The sequence below is a fragment of the Phodopus roborovskii genome, unplaced genomic scaffold (assembly GCF_943737965.1).
Source record: "Phodopus roborovskii unplaced genomic scaffold, PHOROB, whole genome shotgun sequence".
Taxonomy (NCBI): domain Eukaryota; kingdom Metazoa; phylum Chordata; class Mammalia; order Rodentia; family Cricetidae; genus Phodopus; species Phodopus roborovskii.
The window spans coordinates 40,425,299-40,446,634 of NW_026126511.1; the positions used below are offsets into that span (position 1 = coordinate 40,425,299).

A 21,336-nucleotide genomic window follows, 5' to 3' on the forward strand; every position below is an offset into this window, starting at 1 on the left:
TGGTGGGGAATGCCCTTCTTTTTATTTAGACAGAAAAGAGGAGATGGTGAGAGATGCTATTCTGTAAGTAAGTTTTTCTTATTAGTTAGTGAATAAAGCACTGTTGGCCAATAGGGAAGCAAGATAGGTGGGACCAGACTGGCAGGAAAGTGCTCCTAACAAAAACCACCTTGCAAGAACAGCCCTGGCTACTGCCACAAGCAATGTTAAAAATAATAATAAGATACAAGTACAAGTGATTAAATCAGCAGGGGCCTCACTGTCAGGAGAAAATATCATAAGATCTTTTTAAGACTTGTCTCTGGTCATAAGAAGAAAAGGCTATCTTGCAAGTTCACCATCTTTATTATCTAGATATGGCCCTTCTCCCTATCTGTCTGCCTCTCTGGGAATCTGTCTAACTCCTAGTCCTTCATTCTTTCATTCCTCACTCTCCTAGGTAACCTAAAATGCTGTTAGGGATTTTGAGGATCATACTGCTTGAGGTTACCTGAAGAAAATGGCTCCCAAAGTAAGTGGAACTATTGAGAGGTATGGCCTTGTTGGAATAGGTTGTTAGAGGAAGTGTGTCACTGTGCAAACAGGCTCTGATGTCTCATATATGCTCAAGTCACACCCAGGAAGACAGACCACTTCCTCTTGTAAGATGTAAGAACTCTCAGCTTCTTCTCTAGCATCATGTCTGCCTACATGCTGCCTTGCTTCCCGCCAAGATGAAAATGGATCAAACCTCTAAACAGTAAGCAAGTCACCACAATTAAATGCTTTCCTTTATAAGAGTTGCTGTGGTCATGGTGTCTCTTCACAGCAACAGAACATTGACTAAGACACTGCTCTTAACTGCTGACAGCTGACAAGGGAGGAGCAGTAGTCAGAGTGGCTGGGAAGACTCATTTGAGTAGCCATCATAAAACATAACCAATGGTAACATCCTAGAACATTCAACAGCCATTTGGTGATAGTATGACAGAGATTCAAACACAATTCTAAAACAATTAACAAAACTAAGAATTAGCTGGTTAGAAAGGTCAACACTAACAAACTCTCAAATAGACTAAGATTCAAATAACAATAAAATCAGCAGAAAGAAAAAGGAAGGAAGCAGGTGGCTATTAGAGTTCAAGGGCAGCCTGGGCTACAGAGTAAGTTCCAGGATAGCCAGGGCTACACAGAGAAACCCTGTCTCAGGAAAGAGAGGGATGGAGGAAGGGAGGGAGGGATGGAGGGAGGGAGGATGATTGTTCAGCAGATGACGACATTACCCCCAAACATGAGGATATTTGTTTGATAGCCCAAATCCCACAAGGCAGAGGGAAGAGAAAAGAATTGAATCCTGTAAGTTGTCCTGACTTTAACCTATTATATACTAAAACACAGATGAATGTGGGCAGTTGTTTGCACATACACACATAAACACATACCACACACAAAATAAAATAAAAATGTAAAAAGAAAAAGGAATTAGAACTATCTTCCAATTTAAAAATTGATACCTATGAAATAATATATAAAACAAAGTGAAAAGTATTCATACTAATTCTATGACATCCTTCACAGGTAAATAAGGATCTGTTCATTTTCTATATGTACTTTGAAAATCACTTCAGAATGACTTTTAGTTTTAACTTTTAAAACTCAGTCATAATAGTTCAAAATAATTTAATTTCTAGAAAAATGTTATTTTCACTTTCAAATCTAAGTTTTTTGTCCTTTTTGTCTTTCAAGAATTCTTGCCTTAAAATAAGTTTGAATTTAAAGTATATAGAAGGCACTCACTATAATAAAGATCTATTTAAGAAAAACTTATGGAATTGTTTTAGTACTTTTTATACATCTACCTCAGGCCAAAAGCAAAAATCTGACAATCAGGTGAATCACTTATTCAGCAGTTTATCAAGTTTAAAAAAAAAAAAAAAAATATTTATTATGTATACAGTATTTTGTCTGCATTATCCCTGCCTACCAGAAGAGGGCACCAGATCTCATTACAGATGGTTTGTATGCCACCATGTGGTCGCTGGGAATTAAACTCAGGACTTCTAGAAGAACAGGTAGGGCTCTCTGGAGCCATCTCACCAGCCCCTGAAGGTTATCAAGTTTTACTAGAAAAGTAAAGTAGCAAAGGTATTTGATGAACTGGATTTTCTTGGGACAAAGTTAATAACAAAAGGCAGCAGGCAAATGTTGGTAACTCTCATTTAACAAAGTGCTAGAGTGGGTAACTTGATGTCCATCCCTCTGGCACACTGACTCACAGTTATACCTGCTCAAGTATTCTCATGTGTTGCTACCAACGACCAGAGGAACCCCAACTAAAGTATAAAAGAAAAAAGAACCCTGGCTGACTGATGTGCTTTAGGAAGCCCAAACAGCCTTAAACTCAAGAGCCTCCTGCTTCCCACCTGAGTTTCCTCAGTACAGGTTTTATAACACACATCACCATACCTAGCCCTGTATACAATTTTAATTCAATCAAGAAATAGCCTTTTCTTCCTAGCTTTAATTGCTGAATGATTTTTGATAAGGCTGGTTTTAAACTCTAGAGCCTATTCACACTATGTGAACAATGAGCTGTGTCCCCAGTTGCTGCCCGATTTGTTTGCTCAACCGAGACCTATCCATGAAATTTTCTCAAAGCTGGTCATACTTCAGAAAGCATAACCAATTCTACATCAATCTAAGGTGATAACATCAAAGGACTTTATAATTTGCTATCAGGGAGTGTAAAGGGATGCTCTGTCTCAACAAAATGAGCGTGGTGGTTTTGACCAAATGATTTCATTTTGCTAGTATTTTCATTCTGAATCATTACAAATATAGTACATTTATAATTGAAATAAAGGCATATCTGCATTAGTAAGAAAAGACCCAAATGCTTCTCTGTATATTCAAGTTATTAAAGTGAACTATACTTTGATCCTCTCCCAGATGCTATGCCATATCTTTAACAACATACTCAGTTTCCTCAACAATAAAGCATTCAGTTCACCACATCCACTACATTTAAAGTAAGTCATTCTGGGCAGAAGTGTAACCTTAGCACCCAGGAGGCTAAGGCAAAGGGATCCATGCAAGTCTGAGGTGAGCATGAACTTCAGAGTGAGACTGGCTCAAAAGGAGCTTTTAATAAAGAAAGAAGTCTAGGCAAACACCATACTCCATAACCCACTGATGCTGAAGCCAGGGTCCTGGGAGCTTGCTGATCTCCACCCATGCATGCTTGTACACACACTCACACACACATGTACACACACACACACGTACACACACACACACTATAACAAAATAAATATAATAAAAAAAAACCATAAAGTCTCTCTTAGTTTGTCCAGACATTGACTAACACAACAAAAGGTACTGATGTATACCAAGTAGAAAATGAGTATGTAAAGAAAGCAAGTAAATGCATAAAACACAACTTCTGCAAATCTATGTGGTTAAGATTAGTGCCGTGTACTTTCTGAAATAACTTACAAATTACCTACAGAGCTGTCTCTGTAGGTACAAATTACCTACAGAGCTGTCTCCCACTGAAGAATGAATGTTTTCTAAAATCATTGAGTGAGTTTTTACTACCACCTAGTGTTATATCTCAAGAAATACCTCTTATAAAAATTAAAACTTTTAAGATACTTGTTCGTAAACACTTACTGAGCCCCAAAGGCCAGTTACAATATAGGCTACCATCCACACATCTTCTCTGTGAAGGCCTAACTGAAGCTAATGCCTATGTTCAATGCTTGAACTTTAGGTACCATAGAAAGAAAGTTGTGCTGATGTGCCTTAAAATGCCATGTTCCTTTAAAACTGTATTCACTCCCTTTTTAATGTAACCATCAACTCATAACATTTTAACAAAGAGTAAAATCAAATATACCTAGAAGTAGAAAAAGAACAGGACAGGAGATATATGCTTTTGTCTATTCTGACTTTTGCTTTGGTAAGACTATTTTGCTATGCAAGGAACTAATTTCCACAGTCCTTTAACCCAAATATGATCTTCAGACATTTAAGCTATTTCTAACGAATTAACAACTTGAAAATCCAATGTATTACAGTGGGGTTTTTCCTAAAGCTTTTTAAAAATTATATTACATTTCAAATTTTACCATACTGATTTTTAAAAATGACAAATTCTCTGTGTTACAAATAATACTTCTTATTCCTCAAATGCATAATGTTCAACTTCTGAAATTGAAAGCCATGAACAAATCCTTATGTGTCTTATCTTCAAGTACTCACTTGAAATGACCTCTCCATTGTTATTGCAAAGTAATATTCTCTCCTGGGATATTTTCGCTCACAGATCAAAACTTGATTGCATATTCTGCCCTTTGCTCCTGTTTGCTTGGTGATCAATTTCTTCCCAATCATCTGTGAGGAAACAGCTTTTGCTTCTTCTGGACTATAATAAGAAAAAGAATTCAAATTCTTCTGTTCTCCAACTGAGAAAAATCTATACCCAAAGTAAATGTCAGTGTTTCTAACAATATGATAAAAACTGTGACTTACGAGAAAACTATCTTCACTCCTCCTTTGAGGCCACTTGAAAACGTTCCTTTTCCTCTGCCTCCCGCTAAAACCTGTGCTTTTATCACAACATCCTTTGACCCTAGAAGAAAAATACTTTTTATTACACAGGAATCAGGGAGTCACATGAAAGACAGTATTTTATTTAACACTCATACTAATAGGTGTTATTAAATGAAGTTCCATTAATCTACACTCTCAAGACTGAGACATTCCATGTAAGATTTTCTAGATTTGAAAGTAGAGCATTCACCATCTAAAAGAGCTATGCCTTTATAAGATTAGACAAATGTAATAGGTACTCAGTTATAAGTGAATATCAGCTGTAAACAATAATCATGCTACAGTCCACACACCTAGAGATGCTAAGTAACAAGGAAGGCTTGGGGGCGGGGGAGATGCATGGATCTCCCTGGGAAGGGGAAACAGAATATATCTCATGGGTGGACTTGGGACAGGATAGAAACAGGGGAAATTAAGTAAAGTTGGAGAGATGGAGGGAAAGAGTACTGGGAGAGACAACTGGAATTGAGGAGCATTTTGGGAGCAAGGTTGAAACCTCATGCAATGTCAACTCCCTGGAACATATGAGGGTAACCCTAGCAAAGACTCCTAGTAATGGGGACATGGAGCCTGAATTAGCCATCTTCCATAACTACACAAGGCTTCCAGTGCAGGGACTGGGACACTAACCCAGCCACAAAACCCTCAACCTACAATCTGTCCTGCCTACAAGATGTGTTGGGATACAGGTAGCACAGACTTGTGGAAGTGGCCAACCAATGACTGGTCCAACTTGAGAACCATGTATAAGAGGGAGTCCATGCCTGACACTGCCTGGAAGGCCAGGAACCAGAGACCTAGGATAGAGCCAAACATGATTGGCAAAAAAAGTCAATGAAATGATTCCTAATGATAATCTGCTATACTTGTAGACCAGAGCCTTAGCATAATCATCATCAATCAGAGAGGCTTCATCCAGCAACTGATATGAGCAGCCAACCATTAGGCTAAGCTTAGAAAGTTCCACAGGAGAGCCAGAGGGGTCAAGGACAACACAAGAACATGGCTCACAGAATCACCTAATCAAGACTCATATGGACTCACAGAGACACAAACAATAATCAGGGAGCCTTTATGGGTCTGATCTAGGTCCTCTGCATATATGTTACAGTTATATAGCTTGGTGTTCTTTAGGGACTCCTAACAGTGGGAGTAGGGGCTGTCTCTAACTCTCTTGCTTGCTCTTGGAACACTTTTCCTCCTACTGGGTTGCCTCATCCACTCTTGCTATGAGAACATATGCCTGGTTTTATTGTAACTTGTTATGGTATATTTGGTTGATGTCCTGGGAGGTCTGCCCTTTTCTAGAGGGAAATGGAGGAAGAGTGGATCTGGGGAAGAGGAAAGGTGGGAGAAGGGAATGGGAGAGGAGGGAAGGGAAACAATGGTTGGTGATGTAAATATAAGAAAAGAATAAATATTTACAAAAAGATCTATGCCTTTGAAAGATTAGACACATTAAATCATTTCTGAAATAGTGTACTAAAAGTATTTTGCAATTCTCAAACTAAAGCTTTGGAAGGTATTAAAAGCACAACACTGAGACTAAAATGTTGCCTTAAAACTTCTCACAGCTGGATCAGTGGTTAAGATCACTGTCACACATCAAGCAGAACAAGGCTCAGTTTTTAGCACCCTCATGGTGACTCAACCATCCTTAACTCCGAATCTAAATAATCCAATACCTTCTTCTGACCTATGCAGGCACGTGGGACACATGTAGTGCACAAATATAGATATATGCAGACAAAATATTCATACGTATAAACAAGTCTAAATAATTTAAAAAAAAAATTCCCAATCTCTCTGTTCAGATGTAAACTTGTGAATGCTGAATCACAAACACTACTTTAAGCAGGACTTTAGATAATTCTAATGCCTGGACTGGTGATGCATTGTGCAAATTCTGTCACCATTCATCACTGAGCAGTGACTTACTATGAGTTAGGAGACAGGCATATTAAAAAATTCCCAAATGCTATGCTCATAAGTCATTCACATAGTTTATAAATAGAATAATACTTCTTCTTTAACCATCAGAAAAACACTATGTTCTCCCCTTCTAAATTACTAAACAAAACCAACAAACTTGGGGTCAGGGAGACAGCTGAGCAGCTAAGTTGCTTATGTGCAAGCATGTGGACCTGAGTTCAGATCCCAACACCCACATAAGAAGCCAGGCACAGGTGCACATCTATAGACAGCCAACCTCACTGACACTGTGAGTTCCATGTTCAATAGGTGACCTTGTCTCAAAAACATAACTGGAGGACTAATAAGATACTCATCAAGTAAAGCATTTGCCACACAAGCCTAGGGTCCCAAGATCAATCTCCAAGACCCACAGAAGAGAACCCAAAGGTTTCCCTCTGTGCACAAACACACATACCCCAATAACAATAATACCCTCTGGCCTCACATGCACTTACACTGGAGCATTCCCACCCAAACCTAGCAAAATGGATAGTTAATCTAGATGCTATTCACTGTTCGTAGTTAAGGGTAATAACCTTTTAGAAAGACATTCTTGTGGCAAAGACATATGGAATTTCTGGTCTGCTTCATTCTGCCTTTAACATTTTGCCTACCTTAGCAGTGTAGTATCATTTACCATATTATGGCAAAAGAATATAGGGCCTCATACTAGCGCTACTGCTGTATCTCAAGCACAAAGTTGTCTCTGGGATATAACCTCTACCCTATAAATATGTATTTGAGATGGGTTGTCTACTATGAGAAAAAGTCATTTCCTACTGCACAAAGCAGAATGAACAAACCAATAAATGAGACAATAAATGCTTTTGGTGATCAAGTAAGAGGTGAACTATGCCAGGCATAGCAGTGCGAACCTTTGATCCCAGCACTGGGAGGCAGAGGCAGGTGGAACTCCTGAGTTCAAGGCCAGCCTCGTCTACTAAGCAAGTTCCAGGACAATCAGGACAAGAGCTACACAAAGAAACCCTGTCTCAAAAAATAAATAACAAAAACAAAACAAAGACAAAAAGTAAACTACAAACCGGGTGATGGTGATGCGTGCCTTTAACCCCAGCAATCAGGAGGCAGAGGCAGGTGGATCTCTGTGACCTTGAGGCCAGCCTGGTGTGGTGATATATTGTTTATGATTTATTAAAGCTTGCCTGAGGATTTAGAAAGCAAAGTCAGCCACAAGCCATAGAAGCCAGGTATACACCGTTAATCCCAGAAGCCAGAAGCTAGGAGGTGGCGGTACACACCTTTAATCCTAGGACTCAGGATTAAGAGGTAGCTGGATCTCTGTAAATCCAACGCCACAAGAGTGAATCAGTCTAAAAGAGAATTATAGCTCACACCTGTAGGGAGATATCCACCCTGCTTGCACCTGTTGCACTGACCGCCCACACCCACTGGGGTGGGGACAGGTGCGAGCAGGGTGAATATCTCACTACACACACGTTTAATCCCAACATTAGGGAAGTGTATATTATAAGACAGAAGCAAGGTCTCAGAGAGACATTTGTTCTTCAGCCACAGAGAGGCAGCAGTTTGAGACTTGGTGTGTGGCTCAGCCCTTTCAGCCTGAGCCAGAGGTAAGAAGCTAGTGGCCAGCTGCTTTGCTTTTCTGATATTCAGCTTTAAGTTTGAATTCCAGTATCAATCTCTGGGTCATCCATGTATTCGTGTTACAGCCTGCTCTACAGAGAAAGCTCCAGGAAAGACTCAAAAACTACACAGAGAAGCACTGTTTTGAGAAAACAAAACAGAAACAAACAAAACTACACACAGAATTACTACAAAAGAACACTTACAAAAGTAATGCTGTAAATTAGCCTGCATTGGAAATGTTTACTGCTTAAATGACAGCACAGCCCTAAAGGTGGCATTTAGGAACAAAGAGAACACTCACTCCCACAACCATCAATGCAGTCTTGGCCACTGCTTCTTCCCTCCAGCTGGGCACCTGCCCTGGCCAGCCACCTTCTCATCTGGATGGTTCACAGTCCCAGGAAGTACTTAAAAGCAGTAACCAATGAAAAGATGCTACTCTACTCAAAACTGCTTAAACATCCACTGAATTATTTACAAAGGCCTATGTGGTCCTAAACCCTAAAAGAGCCCTTTCAGCCCCTGGGCCTCACTGCACCTCACATCCTTCCACCTTGCCATCAGGAACAATCTAATGTACCATCTGAAGTACTTTTCAATCAGATGTCCCATCAAGCTTCTGGAAGTCTCACATGGCCCCTTAGGCTTACTTAAGCTGACAAGCCTAATAATGCAATCTGCCTACCTCTGATCATTTTCTCTTCTCTGATCTGCTTCCCCCACCAGAACAACTTCTAACATAATACATAACTTTCTTCTGTATCACTTGTTGCTTGGCTTCCCCACTAGCACAAGACTCCAGGCTGCAGAACCTTAGCTGTCATCACTGATGTTTATTTATAAGCTGCTGCAAGAATTCCCAAGACACACCTTGAGGAAGGTTGAAAAAGGGAACATATTTAAAATGAGCAGAATTCTTGTAAATCTAATCTAGATTATTTTCCATTGTTCTTATAAAACCTCAGAACTGAAAATACTAGAATCTCAGAAATGCCTTACTTAGGAAAGACCATTCCTTTTCAATATGCCACCGCTCACAAGTATATGGAAACTAGTAATAGGAATAGTTTAATCAACTCCATTAATTCATGCAACAGCTCCTTATAGGCACACATAGAAGATGCTGACACGACAGGGAAGAGAACCTGAGCCTCCCTCGGAGCTTAGAGTGCTGTCCTCTCTCACAGACTGTACCGTGCTTGGGCATTCTCGGTGTTTTGTATCAAGAACGAACTCCCTCTCTTCCACAGGCCTCCCAGGCAGAGCTCCCTGGTGGTCAGGAGCAGTGACTCCTCTGGCACAGGACCCACATCAGAGCAGGCTCACAACCGCCTGCAGCTCCAGTTTCAGGGGATCCTGAGCCCTCTTCTGGGCCCTGTGGGCACCTGCATACGTGTGATGTACATGTTCTCACACAGGCACACACGCTACACACAAATAACATTTTAAAAAGTAGCAAATCTTTTTAAAAAGTCAGGAGTTCCTACCTGCCCTTTACATGCCTAAATCCTAATCCACAGAAGTTGTCAGAAATTAGTATCAGAGATCCTGCTGGAGAGATAGATAGATAGCTCAGCTGTTAAAGGCTAGGCTCACAATCAAAAGTATCAAAATAATTATCAATTTTTTTTTCCAGAAAAACAAATTAAGTGGAAAAAGTAATAATTTGGAAGTAGATATAGTTTTACTGACTTCATTAATAAGTAAATCAGGACCTGTTGACATTTAACCACACAAATTCAAATCCCATTGCATTCAATTAACAGGCATTTCACTGATAAATAACTTGAAAGAAATTTTGATTATAACAATAAAAACTATAAAGTCAGATTCTCAAGTCAAGAAGAGAGCCATCTTATTCAAAACATAGTTTATATAGTTATAGTCTCATTTTTAAAGAAAATTTTCATTTTTACAGCTAAGATAAATGTAAGTTTAAACATTTCTTAACTGTTCTGTAGTCTGTGTGAAAAGCTAATAAACACAAAGTTTGGTCAGCAAAGCACATTTAAAGTCACAGTAATCAGAAGTCCATCCAAGTTGGCTGCCTACTCATGTACCTAAAAACTGGTCGGACTTCAACCAGAAAACAGTGTACATACACTGTACTACTTCATTATGTTTTCAAAATAAATCTTTTAAAATGCAAATTTAGGCTTATTTCCTAAAATCAAAAACTGTTTTATATTTCTATAAATCCAAATTAATGAAAGTTATTAAAAATTTTCTCAATAAAAGAACATAGTAGAAAAATATGGGCAACTCCTGAACTCATTTAACAAACTCTAACCTAATTTTACCAGGCATCTTTCTGACTTTGGCATGAGTCAGTGAGCAAGTAAGACACAACTCACTCGTAGGGAGCTTAACCTAGAGCTCAGCCTCTTCATCCTCATCTATCTGTTTCCCACACTGCAAGCAAGGAAGTCACGCCACACTCTCCACTGCCACACACATAAACAGCTAAGATTTCCCTTCAGAGTTTTCCTAAAACAAAAAATAAGCAAACAAACAAACCAACCCTCACCACAGCCACCATCCTTCAAGCTACAAAGTAAAAAGAATCACTTTCTCTATAAGTCTGTTCTAGCTAAAAAGGGTCTTTCAACATCCTAGTGCCAATATAAGTGGTTCCTAAATCACAAACACTACAGCTCAAAAATCATCTTATAATAACTGTAAACTTTTAACAGTTGTAAAATCGTACCATCTCAAAAGTAGATAGGTAGACAGACAAACAAACAAGTCAAATGTGGTGGCACACACTTAATCCCAGCATTTTTTAAGGAGGTAAAGACAGGAGAATCTGAGTTCAAAGACATCCTTGGCAACATGAGAACCTACCTACCAAAATAAATAAATGTCAAAAGTCACTAAACAAAAAGCAAAGCTCACATCTTATCCACGTTTCTGTGTCAAGTGAATAAGGTTTTTTATTTTGTTTTAAGTACCTAATTTTTTGGCAATTGCATAAGCTTCATCTGATGACTTTGCCACGAAGCCTTTGGGAACAGCGACACCAGCTTCCTGCAATAATTCCATACTCAAGTATTCATGCAGTGAGAGATTCCTTTGTTGTTGCTGCTGTATTTGGAGTCCATGCTTGTTAAACAGTCCAGAATTTCCCAGAACCTAAAAACAAAAAGAGAGAGAGAGAGACATATTTAAGTATGACAGTGGTTTGGCAGGTGTTTTACAAGAAAGAAAAAACAAACAAGCCACCTCTTCGTATTTGAGTGTAGATTGCTCAGTTCTCCATAATCACAACAAAATTGCTACGTTAAACCATACAAACACAATAGAGTACCTGAATTATGATATAAAACTAAAGGCCAGTCTACCAGTTAAATATCAAATGTCATCCTTGTAACTTTAACTGTTTCTTCATCATCCATCCCTAGGCCTTCTCTGACATCTGTGTTTCATTGCTGTATCTCCACTGCCCTACAAGAAATGGATAGCTGGATTATAAATACAGAAGCTCTAAGGCCAATCTCATCTTTTCCATAAATCGTTTTCTCTATCATTCTCTGGCATTAGATATATGATAGCTGAATGATTTGGACCCACACTCCTCCCAAGAGAACATGGCAACTACAAACTCCTTCTCTTTTTAATTCATGCTGAATGTTCTATTAAACATTTAAAACATGTAGGGACTAGAAATAGAATAGTGAAATTATCCTCTGAGGCTTAATTCTAGCGTGTATTTGCACACAAAAATCTGCAAACAAATATGGCATATGGCAATAAGAATGACAAAGAATGCTCATACAGAGAAAAAAACTAAACCATCCCGTTTATCAACTTAATCAGAATTATGAGCAAAAAAGCCAACAGGGAGGCTCTGAGCATAAGGGTGTTTGCAATGCAAGCCTGGGGACCTAAGTTTAATCCTCAGATGCCTTGCAGAAGTGAAAGTTGTCCTCACATCTCCACACGTGCACTGTGGGGAATGCTCACACATACTTCCAAACACATTTTTTTTTCTTCTGAAACAGAATTGTCAAAAAGAAATCATTAACTTGTATCTTACTACTGAATGAGAATATGCAGCTAGCTTCTCAGTTTCCTGTACGAAGGCCACAACTCAGAAAGGAGACACATCAGTTAGATCTCTGACATCTATCAAGTCCCAACATCTCAAGTCAGCCTAAGCTAAACCTAACAAAATGTTGAAATACCTGGCTTCCCTTTTAAAGCCCTCAATCCTTTCAAACATCCAAGGCAACATACAGAACAAATTAGCCACAAAAGCCTTCCAAAGTTGCACTGAAATCCAACTCTCAAGCTTTAGCTATACACTCCCATTACTTTCACATGAAATCCAACATACCAAAACATAATTCTTGTCAAAAATATAGCATCAAAAGAGTTAAATTTAAAAGAGCAGTACATAAAGTCTGTTTTTTTGAAATGAGTTCTTGCTCTATTGCATCACATTAATACTGTTTCTTAAGATGCAGATTCCTGTATCTATTCTCTATCAGAATCTCTGGATTGTACTCAAAGAAATCGGACCTAGTCATAAATCAGTTGATTCTTAAGGACACTAGTTTGAGAACCTCTAATCCAACAAGTCAATCACATATAACATAACAATTTATTACTAATCCATTTAGTTTAAAGCCTGGCTAAGGTTAACAACACAGTTCAGTGGGGAAAAGTGGTTCGTCATGCAAGCCTAGTGATCTGAATTCAAGCCCCAAAACCAGTAAGGGTGAGAGAAAAATGACTCCAAAGTTGTTCTCTGAATTCCATTTGCATAAAAGAGTTCACACTCACTCACACACCCGAGGGAGGAGGAGGACAAGGAAGAAGAAACAGTAGGAGGAGGAAGAGACAGAGAAGGAGGGGGACAAGAAAAGAACATGAACAAGAAGAAACAATAATAAAAGTAAACCTGGATAGCATTTCATTTGGCTAACTCAATACTTTAATTCCAATACTGGAAGAAGCCAGCAACTTCCCACTGTCCTGGGTGTCTACCTCCTTACCTACACTTAGATATCATCAACAGAAATGAGTCTTATACCTACCCAAAGGCACAGATCGTAACATTCACAGCAGCCTTACTCATTAAGATAGAAATGTGAACAGAGTAATAGTTCACCAACAGAGTAAATTACATTTATGTAATAGGATACTTCAGAGGGGAAAAAAAACCATACTGTTCACACATAGTGAACGAAAGTCACAAATGTAATGCTCAAGCAAAGACACCAAAGAAAAGAAGAACCTCTAAGACATTTCCTATTTTTTATTAATTTATACATTTATGTATGTGCGTACACATATGAGGTCAAGGGACAACTTGCATGAGTCAGTTCCCTCCTTCCACCATGTGAGTCCCAGGGATTTAACTTAGGACTTCGAGCTTGGTGGTGCATACCTTTACCCACTGAGCCCTTCTTCTTTTACATAGTTCAAACTGGTCAAAATTGGCCTATGGTGGCAGAAGCCATAATCAGTAGTTTGTTTTCAAGGGAGTATTTCAAGTAAGAGGGCATAGAACTGTGAGCTGACAACTCAGATACCTATCTTATTCAAGTGGTCACTTAAAAGTTGTAGACAAACAGAAAAATCAATCTAGCCATTAGATTGATTGAACATAGATTTTATTTCACATAAACTATACCTCAAAAATTAAAGGTAGAGGAAGAACCTAGATAAACCTAGGAAAGGTGGTCGCATTATTTTTTAAATATGTTCATAGGGGACAGCGTGTCACTAATGCTACAAACTGTAACGCTGGGGCTAGAGAGTTAGGAGCACATACTATTGCTCTTCCAGAGGACCCAGGTTCTGTTCCCGGCACCCTCACTGAACAGCTCAGAGTTGCATGAACTTCAGCTTTGGGGGATCAGATGCTCAATTTCAGACTCTATGGGCACCTACACACATGTGCACATACCCATATATTCATAATTAAAAACCAAATAAATCTTTTTAAGAAGAGTCAATCAGCAGTCTAAGCCACTAGACGGCACCTCCTTAGCTGCATGCATCAAAAAGGAATACCACAGAAAAGGATTTCATTTCCTGAAACATAAGAGCTAAAAGGTACTGTAGGGATTACGCATTATTCACTTTAAATCAATGAAGTTCCTACATAGATGAGTACACGACTGTTAACTGGGAAAAGGTCTTATTCCTCGAGGATTGGGGGTGTTTTGTCTTGGTATAGTTTGTTTTGAGATAGCCCAAGCCAGTCTAGAACTCCAGGAATTAAGTGATCCTGATATTGCAGTCCCCAGGTAGCTAGTACTACACATACTAAGAGTTTCAAAATGTTTTATTCTTTTTGTTTGGTTGGTTGGTTTTTGTTTGTTTGTTTGTTGTTTTGTGGTTGTTGTTTTTCAAAACAAGGTTTCTCTGTATAGCCTTGGCTATCCTGGAGCTCACTCTGTAGACCAGGATGGCTTTGAACTCAACAGAGATCCATCCACCTGACTCTGCCTCCCAAGTGCTGGGATTAAATATGTGGGCCATCACACCCGGCAAAATGTTTTAATATTAAAGATATGTGAGCAAGTATCCAGGGATGAAGTGGCATGAGACCTGCAACTTACTCTCAAGTGGTTCAGAAAAAAGAAATGGTGGGGTTTTCCATATATAATTTTTGAGATTATAATTTAATTATACTTATCCAAATGCTCCCATACACCCCTCTCTCTCCACTCTCCTAATTTGTCACTTCTTTTTCCACATATACAAATATATTCCTAAATACAATCCTATTTGCTACCTAAATGCTACCATCTAATACTACCTGTATGTATGTTTTCAGGGATAATTGTTCAGCACTGAGCAACTAATTGATGTGCTCTTCCCTGGGAAGGCCACCTCTCCCATTTCCTACTTTTCTTAGTTGCCAATAGTTCTTGATGTAGGGTGGAGGCCTTGTGGGCTTTTCTTCACCCAGTTTATCATGTCCATTGGTGTCATCCTTTTTCAGCTCACATCTGGGCAGTCATCTGGTGAGACTTTATGGGTATAGCTTCTGATGTTACTATAAAAACACAATCTCAGATTCTCTCATCCTGATTCCCTGGCTCTTAATATATTTATGGCCCCTCTTCTGCAATGTCACCTGAGACTTAGGTATGAGAATGTTCAGTAGATGTATCTAATGGACTGGCCTCCCCAACACTGCATTCTCATTGGTTGTGGTTTTTGTAGTGGTCTCCATCTGCAAAGAGAAGTTTCCTTCATAAAGGATGAAGACTACACTTATCTATGGGTGTGAGGACAAGCTTTAATAGACTGTTGTTAGGGATTATACTGGTTTAATTAATTAGCGGCTATAGATTCTCCTCCAATAACCATGACTTCAACAGCACTGAGTAGTAGCTAAGTTTCCAGTATAAAGCATGGTCTCCCTCTTATTGAGAGGTCTTAGGTCTAATTAAAAAGTTGTTGATTACCATCAAGTTTTTGTGTGCCACTACTATACCCTTAGTTACCATGCTGGTTGTTGATGTGGTTCACAGGCATCACAGCAGGGTAGGAGTGTCGGCTGCCTCCCTCCTTTGGGAAGATTTCATGATGCCTTCTGGTACCCTGAATGCCAGTCTTCAGGGAGGGAGCATTGGATCAGTTCCAGATCAGGGGTCTCTGGGCCCTGTTTCTGAAGCACATGGTGTTCTCAGGAACAGAGACTTAGCTTTCACCTCTGGGGGTAACAAAGGCAACAGCAATAGGCTGCATGTTTTGGGAGTTTCTTGGCTTTCTCATGTCTAGTATTGGGGTTTTTGTTAGGTGCTCTCTGGCTCTCAGACACAAGCATATAATTCTTTAATGAGAAGGCACATGGAGCTGGGTGGCGGTGGCGGTGGGGTAACACCCCTATAAAGCAAACAGATCTCTGAGTTGAGGCCAGCATAATCTACAGAGCAGAGTTCCAGCACAGCCAGGACCGCACAGAGACACCTTGTGGTTGTGGTGGTTGGGGGGGGGTGTTAAATTAGGTGAAAGCATTACAAGTATCCACTGTACTACTGTTGGAACACTTTCATTAGTTTGAGTTTAGTTTGGTTTTTTGAGTTAACGGTTTTCGAGACAGGGTTTCTCTGTGTATCCCTGCCTATCCTGGAACTCATTCTATAGATCACCTGGCCTTGCACTCAGACATCCACCTGCCCCTGCCTCCCTGAGTACTGGAACTAAAGGTGTGCACCACCATGCCCAGCTCTTTAAGAGTTTCAATGTCTGAAAATGTTAAATAAATTGTTTCTTGCAGTACTAGCTGCTGTAACTTCAAATTACATTAGTTTTAAATTTTGTTAGCAATACAATTCCTGCATAATCTCAAGGACAGGGCAGCATCAAAATTACAGTTGAACAGGAGGAGGGAGTTTAGGTGTTCTCCTATAATGGATATCAATAATGTAATTCTGTTTTAAAGCAACTGGAAAGGTGTCTATGCATGTTCTCATGACAAAGAAATGCAAATATTTGATGTAACAACATGCTAATTACCCTGATTTTGATTAAGTATATGTAAATTAAATCATTATGTATCAACTAAAAAGAAAAAAAAAAGGAAACTTTAGGAAAAAGAAAAAGTGATCAATTCTAAGACAAACCCACAACTGAATTGCTAAATTTAATGTGTGACCTTGAACAAGATTCCTCCTAAGACATTGTGTCCACATCTACAAATGCAAGGTAAGATACATTCTTACTGCTGGAGTCAAAGAGAAAGAGCGGTAACAAAGACAACATACTGCACAGCCCACAGGGAACTGCCAAGACTTTTGTTGTTTTATTTTATTTCTGTTTTTTGTTTTTGTTTTGTTTTGTTTGTTTTGTTTTGGAGACAGGATTTCTCTGTGTATCTCTAGAGCCTGCTCTGTAGACCAGGTTGGCCTCAAACTCACAAAGATCCACCTGCCTCTGCCTCTCAGCATGTGCCACCACCACCCAATGACAAAGGTATGTTTAACTGGATTTCCAAATGGATGAAAACTACTAGAATGAAATGATATTCAATCTGTTTAGTAAATCCTTATTCTGAAAAACTAGGCAGCATTATTTAAGGGGGAAGAGTGGGGGGAAACTAAATATATTTAATATGTTGCACCTGAAAAGTTACTTCAGAACATACTCAAAAACAACAACAACAAAAAAAAACTGAACTATCTTAGCTGATCTTGCTCTTATAGTTTTAAGGTATTAACACCGAGGGTCAATTTTTAGGGGGCTTGTTGCTGTTTAATTGTTTTGTTCTTTTGCGACAGGGTGTCCTGTAGCCCAGGCTGGCCTTGAACTTTCTATGTAGAAGATGATGACCTTGAATGTCTGATCTTCTTGCTTCCTCCACCCTGAGTGCTAGGATTACAGGGATGATGGGCCTGGAACCCGGAGTTTCCTACAGGCTAGACAGGCACTCCACCAAATGAACAGCATCCCCAGCACCCAATTTTTATGTTCTTGAGATGTAGAGCAGACACTAGCACATAGCACACAGCTTCAGAAACGGACAGTTGGGGAACTAAACCTCAGCCTTCATCTATGCTATGTCTCTCAGGCCAAAGTACTTGTCCCGGCCACAAGATTGTCATCTATGACAACTGGTATTAATGACAACCCCAGTGCTGCTGACAAGTCTAACGACCTTAGGTCAACATCTGCCACACTCTAAATATCAAGGCAACAGAAAGAAGTCGGTACTACAGTAGCGACTGAAGAAATGAAGTCCTCTCTAAAAAAAAAAAAAAAAAATCTTTCTCTCCCCCCCGCCCCCAGCTAATCAGCTGGAAAACTCAAACTCGTTACCAGCGCTCACTACCGGGACTGACTTGGGACGGTGGGTAGGCCGACTCTGCTGGTGTTCCGGAGTCCTCCCGGGGACGACAGCTGCGGGGACATCAAAGTACACTTGAAGGGCATCCCCCTTACCCAAAAGGGGCCGGGAGCGGCGGCGCTCGGCCAGGACGGCCCCGGGCTCCGGCCCGAGAGCCGAGGCCGGCAGCCAGGGCACCGGGCCGGGCCTCCTGACGACGCCGGCTGGAGCCGAGCGGAGCTGCCCGGGCGCCGGCTCGCACTGCTCGCTCGCAGCCTCACCGCTGAGCCCCGCAAGACACCCGGGACGAGCCAGCGCCGCGGACGGCCGCGACCCCGCGCCTCGTCCGCCGACCCCCGAGCCTGAAGCGGACCGGACGGACTTACCTGGGCGGCGGCACGCAGCGTAGCCTGCGGCCGGTGGCTCCTCAGGGCGGCCGCGGCCAACTGCCGGCCGTAGAACATGGACGCCGCCATTTCTGAGTCCGACCCGTCCCCTGGGCACCGCGCAGGCGCAGAGACGCCGCTGTCTCAGACGCGCACCGAGCCCGCGACCCTGGACCATCCCGGGGAGGAGGGGCGGGGCCTCGGGTTAACCCTGTCGCTGCCGGGCCGGACCGGATTGGCGAGCGTAAAGCAAACTTTGACCCTCAGATCTTTCACCTCAGCCTCCAAGTGTGCCCTGTGGACAAAGGGCCACCAGAACACTTCCTAGAGAACTGCAGCGTCGCCACTTCTGTCTTCTTGTTTTCCCTGAGCCCTAGTGGCCTCGCCTGTAAAATGGGGTTAATTCATGATAGTGAATGTGTGAGCCTTTAGGACACAAGAGCCTAAATGAAATAAATCAGAGAGCACCCTAATACTCGAAAGCTTGTCACTAATTAAAGCTAACAGCACTCTGAAAACATTAGCAAAAATGTCTTTGAAAGAGAGCTGGAGGGATGGTTAGTGGTTAAGAGCTGGTACTGCTGTTGCAGAAGACCTCAACTCAATTCCCAGCACCATGTCAGGAGGCATACCACTGCCTGTGGGATCTAAAACCCTCTTCTGGCCTCCTTAGGTACCTATACCCTTGTGCACATACATGCAACAGCACATACAACAGCATATACATACAATTAGAAGAAAATGCTATCACTTTTGAACTGGGAAATAACCCAGGGCCCAGAAAGACATTTTACATGTTCTCTCTCGTGTGTCCTATTAGCAAGCATATTATCTTCTCCTCTCATGGGCTCCTCTGTAGTTTCCTGGCCTCTAACCCTTACTAGCACATAAATACAAGTAAATTTAAAGATATGATCTTTGTGTAACTAATAGGACACAGATGAGAAGGGGCAGGGAGGTAAGGAAAAACAGGATGGGGGGAAATCAACCAAAACCACAAATAAAAATATTGTAAGGAAACCTGCTAGGAGCATGCTAATTTCTAAAGATATACCCACCCCAACACTGCCTGGTGGTGTATGCCTGCCACCCTAGCACACTGGAAGCCGTGGCAGGAGGTTAAAGACTTCCAGACTACTCTAAAACTCACACTGAGACCCTGTCTTAAAGAAAAGAAAACAGGGGGAAATACCCCCATATAAACGGGATCGTCAGCATCCTGTCATGGAGGGAGTTAGAGTCTCAGGAGGCCCCGCCCCTCCCTGAGGATTAATTGGCAGTAATGGTTATTAATGTTGGAGAGCCCATTTCTTCAGTGGAGTAGCCTGTACTGCTGTAGCAAGCCTACTGAAACCCATTCAGTCATCAAAGAAAAAACCGTGAAGGTGAAGTGAGATTATTTGGCAAGAGGAAATCTGCAGAACTGGGAGGGAAATGAAAGAAGAGAACGGTTGGATATGACCAAAATACATTCATTATACATTGGGGCTGGAGAGATGACTCGGCACTTACGGGCACTGGCTTCTCTTCCAGAGCATTCAGGTGTGATTCTCTGCACACACATGGCAACTCATACCACCTGTAACTCCAGTTTCAGAGGACCTGACACCCTCTTCTGGCCTCCAAGGGCACCAGTCACACAGGTGGTACACAGACATATGTGCAGGCAAAATACCCATGCACACAAAATGAAAATTTTAAATCTATTAAATCAAGTGTGAAATGCAATAATAAAACCTATTATTCTGTACAGTTGATATATGCTAATATATGCTAATTAAAATATTTTGAAATGAAAAAACAAAGCCAAAAAAAGAAAAACACCATAGGCCCCACCCAAGAGAAATTATTGCATTTTCAACAGAGTCTCTGGGTGGAGCAGACTCACACATCATCTTAATCTCACTTCCTGTCACTGTGATAAATACCCTAACAAAAGACAGGAAAGGCTGATTTGACTCACAGTTCCAAGTTACAGTCCATCATTGTGGGAGATCAAGATTATAGGAACCCAAACAGCTAGACACATTACATGCACATTCCAGAGCAGAAAACAATGGGTTACTGCCTTGGACACACGTGCTCAGCTGTTTTTCACAACTCCATACAATCCAGAATTCTCACCCAGGAAATAGTGTCACCCTGGTAGACATGCCCACAGGCTAGGCTAAACTAGACAATCCCTCACTAGATTCCAAAGTGATTCCAAATTGTGTCAGATTCATAATTAAAGCCATCGGTCCTGGGCTAGACACGACTGGGGTCTACTCCCATTCCTAGAAGCACTGAGTTTTAACATGTGTGGAAGAAATACTGGGAACATAGCTCAGGTGATCGAGTATTTAACTGTCACACATGAAGCCATAACTCAATCCCCCAGCACCACAAAATTGGGCACAGTGGCACATATCTGTAATGTTAGCATTTCAAGTGTTGGAGGTAGGAGGATCAGAAGTCCAAAGGTAATCTTTAGCCAGCCACATAGTAAGTTCCAGGATGTGGGTACTAACATGTTTTCTCTTGCCTGTAAGAAGACTGAACCTTTTCCAGACTTAGCAGCTGAGGTAATAATATTCCTTGAGAGTTTAGCTTTACTCTTAAATTAAAGACTTTTCCATGCCCTGGCCAAGAATAATGGACGTGTGTGTGTGTGTGTGTGTGTGTGTGTGTGTGTGTGTGTGTGTGTGTATGTATGTATGTATGTATGTATGTATGTATGTATGTATGTGTTGGGGTTATTATTTGCTGAAAGCAGCCAAAAAACTGAAAGCAACCTTAAAACAAATACTCTATAAATGTTGGAAGCAACAAGTGGAAATAGATTGATAACATTGGTTTGCAGGGTTTGTTTATTTGTTTGTTTGTTTTGCTTTTTTGAAACTGTTTTTTGAGACCCTGGCTGTCCTGAAACTCACTCTGCAAATAGGCTGGACATGAACTCAGAAATCTGCCAGCCTATGCCTCCCTAGTGCTGGCCATCTGGTCTAC

The 21,336-nt window shown here is 40.8% G+C and overlaps 1 protein-coding gene across 1 annotated transcript in view; it reads right to left on the bottom strand.

Annotated features, from left to right (window-relative positions):
* The window catches only part of Sucla2 (succinate-CoA ligase ADP-forming subunit beta), a 33,029-nt gene extending 14,517 nt beyond the window's left edge, over positions 1-18,512 (bottom strand). The window contains exons 1-4 of the mRNA XM_051195384.1: positions 18,349-18,512; positions 11,127-11,307; positions 4,513-4,612; positions 4,243-4,405 (exon numbers count right to left, since the gene is read on the bottom strand). Of these exons, the coding sequence (XP_051051341.1) occupies positions 4,243-4,405; positions 4,513-4,612; positions 11,127-11,307; positions 18,349-18,438 (534 nt within the window). The 5' untranslated portion in view covers positions 18,439-18,512. The remainder of the gene's footprint in view (positions 1-4,242; positions 4,406-4,512; positions 4,613-11,126; positions 11,308-18,348) is intronic.
* Between the last annotated feature and the right edge of the window lie 2,824 nt (positions 18,513-21,336).